Below are 8,911 nucleotides of genomic sequence, written 5' to 3' on the forward strand. Positions count from 1 at the left end.
ATAACAAAATATTAAATATAATGAACCAATATTGTAAAAATATATGATTTGTTTTAAATAATAAATATAATATTTTATTCAAGAAAATAGAAAATAAAGATATGTAAAATAGATAAGTATCACAATTTTTTGTGTCTTATTTTTTGAAATTGGTCCAAATACATAAATTTAAGAAAAGAGGCTAAATAATCGACAAATAAAGTATAAAAGTTTAACACATGAGTTGACACAAGATAAAATAATAAATATATTGGACAAACATTATCATTTTATTTATACAAAATTTTTAAAAATTTAATTCCATGTATCTTTATTGTTTGGGCTCTACATAATTTGATTAAATACTCAATGAACATAATCATCATATTTAATCATGTTTTCAATGAGTCAATGTCCAATTTTTTTTTAAATATCCAATGCACGTACTATTTAGGTGTAGGTCTCAACAACATGAGACCAATTATTTTTTTTGAGCCCTGTGAGGGCCGGGCCTTGAGGCGATGGCCTCTCTCGCCTCATTGGAGGTACGGCTCTGATTGAAGGCATCGGGACATCAATTATTTCGATGCTTGATTCAACAGTTATCGAAATATAAAGACAAGAAAACTTAAGTAATAAAAATGAGAGCATGCATTCAAAATGGAGAAAAAATAACATATTTATAGGTTTCAATTCAAAGTTTATGAGCTTTGTCTTATTGAGCTTAAGCTCTTGTTGGACGTGATTTAAGGCCAATTTTAGTTATGGATTCATACTATAGAAACATATATATGAGTGTTACGTACTTATCTGAACAACAAAAACATATTTAAAATCTATCGATTCAAATACAACTTTAAACTAAGAGCCCGGACATAATTTCAAGTTCTTGAATGACAAGTTGAGCGTATCACTAATTTTTTATCTAGGAAAAGGAATTGGTTAATTTGACCAATCATAGAAAGCAAAAGTTCCCATTTACGATGAAAGTACAAATCCTTCAACCCCAAGCCACACATCCTTAAATACTTTCCCAACCAAAAACCATGATTAATTCTTAAATTAAATCCTCGTATATAGGAAAATAAAACCCATAAAATGGGGAACCTTTGGAGTTTCTTTTCAGTGCAGCAACCCCAATATTCCACCATGAAAAACAACCAAATCACCCATTTCAGCCACCCCGATCACCCCCTGAGATTCGACCACACAGAATCTCCGTTCAAATGCGACGGCTGCAAGGAGGTGGGGATCGGTTCTCGGTACAGGTGCGCCGCATGCGATTACGATCTCCACACCCATTGCGCCGTCTCCTCCACTGTCATCTCCCACCCTTTCTACACCAAGTGCTCGTTCCAGTTCCTCAGCCGGCCGCCGGGGCCGGTGGCGCGTTACTGCAACGCGTGCGAGAAGGGCGTGGCGGGGTTCTTGTACCACTGCAAGTCGTGCGACTTCGACCTCCACCCATGCTGCGCGAAGCTCCCGATGGTGCTCGACGATGGGGAACTCAAACTCTATCTCTATAAAAAAGTTAGCTCGCCGTGTAACAGGCATGGAATTGTTTCCTTGATCCCATTTCTTTTTTCTTCGTTATTTAATATAATTATATTGTAAATACGTAGAAAATATCATCAATTAGTTAATTCTAGACATATTTTAGTTAATAAACACATATTTTACGTGTAAGCTTAATTTGAATTTAATTTCATAAACTATATAAAATAGTATCAATTTCTTTTTTTGTCTCCTCCAATTAATTTAAAATTGTCGTTTGGCGGAGAATATTGTTCAAAGAATTATGCAAATGGCCGTAGCACTTAAATTAAGTCTATTTGAATAAATGGATTTAAAACTATGAATTTTTAAATCTATTTGTTTGTCAGGAAAACTTGTAGTAAATCCATTTGACAACATGAATTTGGATATTTTTCGAATCTCGTGCCTCTTCAGATTCTATGTGATCACATAATAATTTCATAAAGTATATGAAAGATTGACGAGAATAAAACTTTACCCCATTTTGAAAAATTGTAACGCGAGAATTTATTTCTTTATGTACCCAATTACTTCTGGCTAAGGAACTGCTTTCGGCCAGCGGGGACGAAGCCATCTCTGTCATATTTTTCTATATATATTCTTACTATAAAGATTCTTTACGCTATGTTAATTTATTTTCCTACTATATGATAAAGCAATAAATTTTTAGAAAAAACCCATATTTCATAAGTTTAAGTGAACCTACATAATTATTATTTTAGTCAAATAAATGAATAGATGAAATGGGTAGTCAGCTATTAACTTTTGATACTATATTAATCATAATTTTTGATAATTTTACTAATTTTTTTTTATCGAGATTGTTAATATGACAATACACATGTTAGCGTCAAGTCAGAAACACTGAAGATAGAATCAAAATCAGTAATTGAGAAACATATAGAACCAGAAATATAATTAATTTTCCCTAATTTTAATTGATCACAAATTCCACTCACCTCTTTGTTTTTGTTTGTTTTTTTTATTATTCATAGATGAGTGTTTTAAATTCAATATTTTCTTAAAACAGTTTTTTATGAGTTGTACATGTGCATGCTTGTGTTACTATATTTTCTATATTATATTATTAAGTTGAGATATATAGAGTAATTAAATTTTGAGGTTTTAATAATTATATATATTAATAAAGTGTTAAAATTTTTATGTATGTCACATGTAGCTCAACGGATGTAGGTTTAATTCTTAATAGAATTTTTTTCTTTTCTTTTTCTATTTATTTTTTTAATTTATATATCAAAATTATAGTGCAGTTTATCACTACTTCTTATAATTATATTTATCTATACTATATAATTATATTGATCCATTGTTATTTTTTCAGTTTAAAACCTCATTATTTCTTATAATTATATTTTGATACTCATTTAAATATAAACCAAACAAATTATAAAAAATATTGTACAAGCGCATAACAAGTGCGTCGGTGCACTAATATTATATTATATTAATTGCTACTTTTTGGATATTTAGATTTTAGAAGGCCAAAGAAATAAAAGTTAGAGAATATAGCGTCCAAGCGAGAATAAGTGAAAGTTTGAGGGGGTAGAATGTAATAATGTGAAGATTGTGATCAGGTGTGGCAGAAAGGGGAGGAGCTGGAGTTACAGGTCTTCCTGCAAGAAGTACAACCTCCACGTGGCATGCGTGAAGGAGATGTTAGTGGACAGCTGGCACGAAATATACGCTGGCGGTGTGGGGGAGGGAAGCAACACCGGGAACAAGATCCCAAGCCTGAAAGCTACGCTACAGCCGCAGAATCAGAAACCAGGGAAAGTGAGCAAGAGCTGCGAAATGGCTGCATTGGCGCTTCAGTTTGTCATCTCCGCCGTCCTAGGGGATCCCACCACCCTCATTGCTGGTCTTGTTGCCTCTTTCATGTCAAAATAAATATATTTGTCATCAATTTATATAATAATAATAATTATTATTATTCATCTAATTTCTTTTTTAAAAAATATTAATTACAATCATAACAATATATAAATTATCGTGAATACTAAAAGATGGTTTGAAAGAACTTCTGCTTATTTTAAAGTGATGTTTTTAGAAATTATAAATAAATGAGTTAAAAGAAAAATTAAATTTATTTTTTATTTTTGAAAAGTCAAAAATTAATACAATATAAACTATGAATGTTCGGGAAAAAATTACTCTAAAACTTAATTTTAATAAAATCACAATAATATTCTTAACATATATAACATTTATATCTTTCAATTGTCTAAATTTGGTCACGGAAACAATCAACAATGTATTTATATAATTATATTTTAAATATTTTGTATCAAATTTAATTTATGTTATAACATGAATGGTTAAAAATTAATTAAAAAAATTACAAAATGTGTACAAATTCACGAACTACATAAAAAAAACATCGGAAATGAAAATTATTAAGAATAAAACATATTTTAAAAAATAAATGTTTGTATTTGTATTTTAAAAAATCTCCAAAAAAATTTATAAAAATTGAAAACAATTATGAAATATCATAAATCATAACCAGTGATTGAATAACTGGTATTTGTCTTGGTTGCTTACCCGATAAAGCAACCTTTTTACCACTTGATGCTAATTTTAGTCCCATTCATATTATAACTTCTCAAATTCGACGATTGTTTCCATTGTATTAAGACGATTCTTTCCAACGTGTTTATGTTATCACCCACACGTATTTTAGGAAACTTTCAGGGGTCACCATCCCAAAATTGCCTCAAGTCAAGCAAGTTTAACTTTGGAGTTCTTGTGTGTTGAGCTATCGAAAAGAAGCATGTTTCCTTCACCTCGAAGCCTGCCAGGAGCCGCTCATTATCCGTACAACCCCATGACACCGACGATCACCCTCCGCCCACTTCGGTCCCGGACCTCACACTTATGTTAACTTTCACTCTTTCTTTTGTTAAGTGTGATTAGCATGAATGATCAATTATAAGATTTTTCCCCATTTTCTTTCTGGGATAAGATTTAGATATAAGTTAAAATTGCGTCTGGATTGATAGTTTTGATTTGAGGAAGAATTTGAGGGATGTATTATAAATTATACTCATTTGAGTGTGTTTGAAATTCGTCATACTTATTTTATTTTTAAACAACTGATTTAGTTGTGATTTTACCACAAAAAAAACTTTTACAATAATTGATCATTTAGTTACAATTTTTTATATCTACAATGATGGAGTTAATGGAGAATAAAAAAAATAGTGTAGATGTTAAAATTACTAATAAGTACACGAAATGAAATCTAAAAGCTATTATCGTAGACAATAGATATTATGCTTAATTTGTAGCATATAATCTATTGCCACATGAAATATTTACATAATATTTTATTAAATTCAAACATGACATATTATTGTTGTACGTAATTTCAACACATCATTTTCATTCAATTATTTATATGCTATGATCTTATTGAAGTCAAGTATTATATTCTCATTTTTCAATTTTAATTTTTTAAATATATAATCCTTCGTACACATAAAAAATTAAAATCAAATGCAACGTAACGTCGTAACCCATTGATTTCCTCCATTTTGCGACACATGATTTACTCACAGCTGCAAGTAATTGATTAAAATTATTTTTTTAAGCTAACAATCCATGCTTGCAACCCAAATCTTCATTCAAGACAAAAACTTATGTGAGACAGTCTCACGAGTCGTATTTTATTAGACAGATCTTTTATTTGAGTCATCTATGACAAAATATTACTTTTTATTGGGTTGATCCGTCTCACAGATAAAGATTCGTGAAACCTTCTCACAAAAGACCTACTCAATCTTCAAAGGGAATTAAGGAGAAAAAATTATACCCCTTATATTGTTATTGTTTTTATTTCTGTATTTACACAATAAATCATTATTTTTAATTTAAATTTTCAAAAAAAATCTTCTATTTTTATTGTATATTCAAACTTAAAAATAATATTCTAAAGTTTTGAAACTATTTTATCAAATAAATTTCTAGCAAATTAAAGCTTCCAAAACAGATTCTAGCAATCCCACAATTTATTTATTAATTTTTTTAAAAAAATAATAATAATCAAACAACGAGTCAACGAAGCACACATTCCGCCCAATGTCAATGAATCGTACTAATCACAAACCAGATTTTTTCTACTTAATCGATGATCGTATGAAATCAGACTTTGAAAATCAAAGCTAACTAATTTACACAGCTAACCCTCCTAGCTAACTAATTAATTGCTAACTGTCCTTATTCCTTAACCAATCCACCAATCTAGTAATTGTAATTATTAAAAACTCTCTTCTCAAGGATGATGTATGGTTGAATATCACGCACAACTATCTTGAAAATTAATGTGAAAATGCGAAAAGTGGTTTAGTGAAGATATCAGTGATGTGACATAACGTTGAGATCGGATTTGCATAAACGTTTTAGGGAACATTGTAATTTTGGTCTTGTATTTTTGCTTATTTGTGTTTTTGGTCATCAAAATTGTTATATTTCAATTTTAAAATACAATAGTTTTACTTTTGTTTTATTTTAGTCTTTTTTTCTTACGTGACTTTGATATGACGTCGATGCAGTACTGCTGACAAGGAATTGAAGTGACGCTGACATTTGTTGTGTCATATCAGCACCCTCGTGGAATAATTATTGAAATTGGAAATTTTGAAATATATATGATTAAGACTGAAATTTGACAATATAAAAGACGGAAATCGCAAAGATGCAAAAATATATGAGAAACAAAAAAAAATTCCCCCTTATTTTTAATACAATAATTTCATATTACTTAAAAAAAATCATGCATATTCTAAAATTTAAAAGATTTAATATCTATGAATGTAAAAGAATATATAAATTTCTTTAGTTTTAGAGATTCAAATTACCACACATTAGCCCTTATTTTTAATACAATAATTTCATATTTCTTAAAAAAAATCATGCATATTCTAAAATTTAGAAGATTTAATATCTATTAATGTAAAAGAATATATAAATTTCTTTAGTTTTAGAGATTCAAATTACCACACATTAGCCCTTATTTTTAATACAATAATTTCATATTTCTTAAAAAAAATCATGCATATTCTAAAATTTAGAAGATTTAATATCTATTAATGTAAAAGAATATATAAATTTCTTTAGTTTTAGAGATTCAAATTACCACACATTAGCCCTTATTTTTAATACAATAATTTCATATTTCTTAAAAAAAATCATGCATATTCTAAAATTTAGAAGATTTAATATCTATTAATGTAAAAGAATATATAAATTTCTTTAGTTTTAGAGATTCAAATTACCACACATTAGCCCTTATTTTTAATACAATAATTTCATATTTCTTAAAAAAAATCATGCATATTCTAAAATTTAGAAGATTTAATATCTATTAATGTAAAAGAATATATAAATTTCTTTAGTTTTAGAGATTCAAATTACCACACATTAGAAAAATGATAATAAAATTAGTGAAACTTGTCTTTTTAAACTATTTACGTCCAACCTTGCATGATATAAAAAATTAATACTAAAATTTAAATATTTCCCAAAATATGTGTGGCAAGGCAAGATCTTGATCGCGTCCCTACCATCTGATAATGATTTTCCTCTAAATCTTTGTAAATACCAGACGCGTGTTGGTATTGTATGTCCGCCACATATCTATCTAATTATCACAGAGTTAATATTTCTAAATACAAAAACTCTTTAGACACGTTTCGGTAATCAATTTCGTGGATCGAATCTATTATTTGAGTCATTCATGAAAAAATATTACTTTTTATTGTGAATATTGATCTATCTCACGGATAAAGATTCGTGAAACCGTCTCACAATCATTTCTAAAGGTCGATGCACCATTAATTCTATATCCAATGGGGTCGTAATTTTGATTTAGTATTATTAAGTTTGATTTTTGCGACCAAACTTATTTTGACCTCCACAAACTGTATGCAGTAACCGAAACTCGCCTTCTATAAATTCTGCATTCGGGAAAGACTTGAATATTTTTTATACATAACAACTCCGATTTTTTTCATTCGTAATAATATTAAAAAAATGGGAAACTGTAGGTCTTGTGAATCCAGGTCTGCTGCAACGGCGAAACTGATTCTTTCCAACGGACAGCTTCAAGAATTCTCGTACCCGGTTAAGGTTTCGACTTTAATGCAACATGGTGCTGTTAATTATCTCGACAGATTCATATGCAGTTCCGACGATATGGAAATCGGAGAAGCATTCGTTGCTGTGAGCGGAGACGAGGAGTTGCGGCCAGGGGAGGTGTACTTCGAGCTACCATCGAGGTGGCGGAAGCACCGTATGCAGGAGGAGGACATGGCAGCTTTGGCAGTGAAGGCGAGCTTGGCTCTAGCTGGTGGTGACGATACGGTTAGCTGTAGTTGCTATGCATTTAAAAAGGTTGATCATGCGATGGTTGTGTTAAATGACAAGGAGATGCCGTTCTTGGTGGCGGACGGAGGCCGAGGCCGAGGTTGTGGCCGTTTCAAGGGGGCCGGTAAGTTTCTCCCCAAGTTGAGCGTGATAGTCGAAGAGTTGTGAAAACTATGAAGTTTAGCATTATAGACCCCATGCACACACCCCCCCCCCCTTCTCCCCTCTCCCAGAAACCGAATGAATCCGAGACATGATTAATTCCCACCAAAGTCTGAAGTTTAATAACAAATCCAGCTGGGGATTGTCCGAAACGTGTATATTTTTGTATAATCTGTTACACCTTATCACGATATAATTTGATACGAGTGTAATAACTCTGAAGTGAGTTAAATTTGGAAACCTGCACAGATAAACTTTGTTCTATTTTATGTTCAGATTTTCCTCGAACCTATCTATACTCAGCACGCCGTCTCAAATACACAATCAAGTGACTATATGTAGTATTATTTTCTTTATACGTTTACAGGTCAACTCCTATTTATTAAATATATTAGATCGATACTTTAAACAATTTTTTTAATAATATTAAGAGCAGGTCTTTTGTGAGACGGTCTCACGAATCTTTATGTGTGAGACAGATCAANAATATATTAGATACTTTAAACAATTTTTTTAATAATATTAAGAGCAGGTCTTTTGTGAGACGGTCTCACGAATCTTTATCTGTGAGACAGATCAACCCTACCGATATTCACAATAAAAAACAATACTCTTAGCATAAAAAATAATATTTTTACATGGATGACCCAAATAAGATATTCGTCTCACAAAATACGACCAGTGAGACTGTCTCACACAAGTTTTTGACTAATATTAAAACAATCGAAAATAAGATAAAATGGAAAATGCGTGAAAATTTGTTTTTTCAGTAATTTTTTAATGTGTGAAAATACACATATACATATATATATACACATATATATATATGTGTATGTGTGTGTGTCTATAT

General features: G+C 30.4%; 2 protein-coding genes across 2 annotated transcripts; both read left to right on the plus strand.

Annotated features, from left to right (window-relative positions):
• Positions 1–965: 965 nt before the first annotated feature.
• On the plus strand, positions 966–3,475 carry LOC140963285 (uncharacterized). The gene is made up of 2 exons (XM_073422571.1): positions 966–1,529; positions 3,111–3,475. The coding sequence occupies exons 1-2, from the start codon at positions 1,078–1,080 to the stop codon at positions 3,421–3,423; spliced, it is 765 nt and encodes a 254-aa protein (XP_073278672.1). The 5' UTR covers positions 966–1,077; the 3' UTR covers positions 3,424–3,475.
• Positions 3,476–7,566: 4,091 nt separating this feature from the next.
• On the plus strand, positions 7,567–8,067 carry LOC140963277 (uncharacterized). The gene has a single exon (XM_073422562.1). It carries the CDS (start codon positions 7,567–7,569, stop codon positions 8,065–8,067), a length of 501 nt encoding a protein of 166 aa, XP_073278663.1.
• The last annotated feature ends 844 nt before the right edge of the window (positions 8,068–8,911 follow it).

Source organism: Primulina huaijiensis, chromosome 17, assembly GCF_012295235.1.
Source record: "Primulina huaijiensis isolate GDHJ02 chromosome 17, ASM1229523v2, whole genome shotgun sequence".
Taxonomy (NCBI): domain Eukaryota; kingdom Viridiplantae; phylum Streptophyta; class Magnoliopsida; order Lamiales; family Gesneriaceae; genus Primulina; species Primulina huaijiensis.

Bases quoted from the DNA above. Each gene is read 5' to 3' on its own strand.
- LOC140963285 (XM_073422571.1), top strand. From the start codon at position 1,078: ATGGGGAACCTTTGGAGTTTCTTTTCAGTGCAGCAACCCCAATATTCC. The intron at 1,530-3,110 runs GCATGGAATTGT...GATTGTGATCAG, and splicing joins GTTAGCTCGCCGTGTAACAG to GTGTGGCAGAAAGGGGAGGA.
- LOC140963277 (XM_073422562.1), top strand. From the start codon at position 7,567: ATGGGAAACTGTAGGTCTTGTGAATCCAGGTCTGCTGCAACGGCGAAA.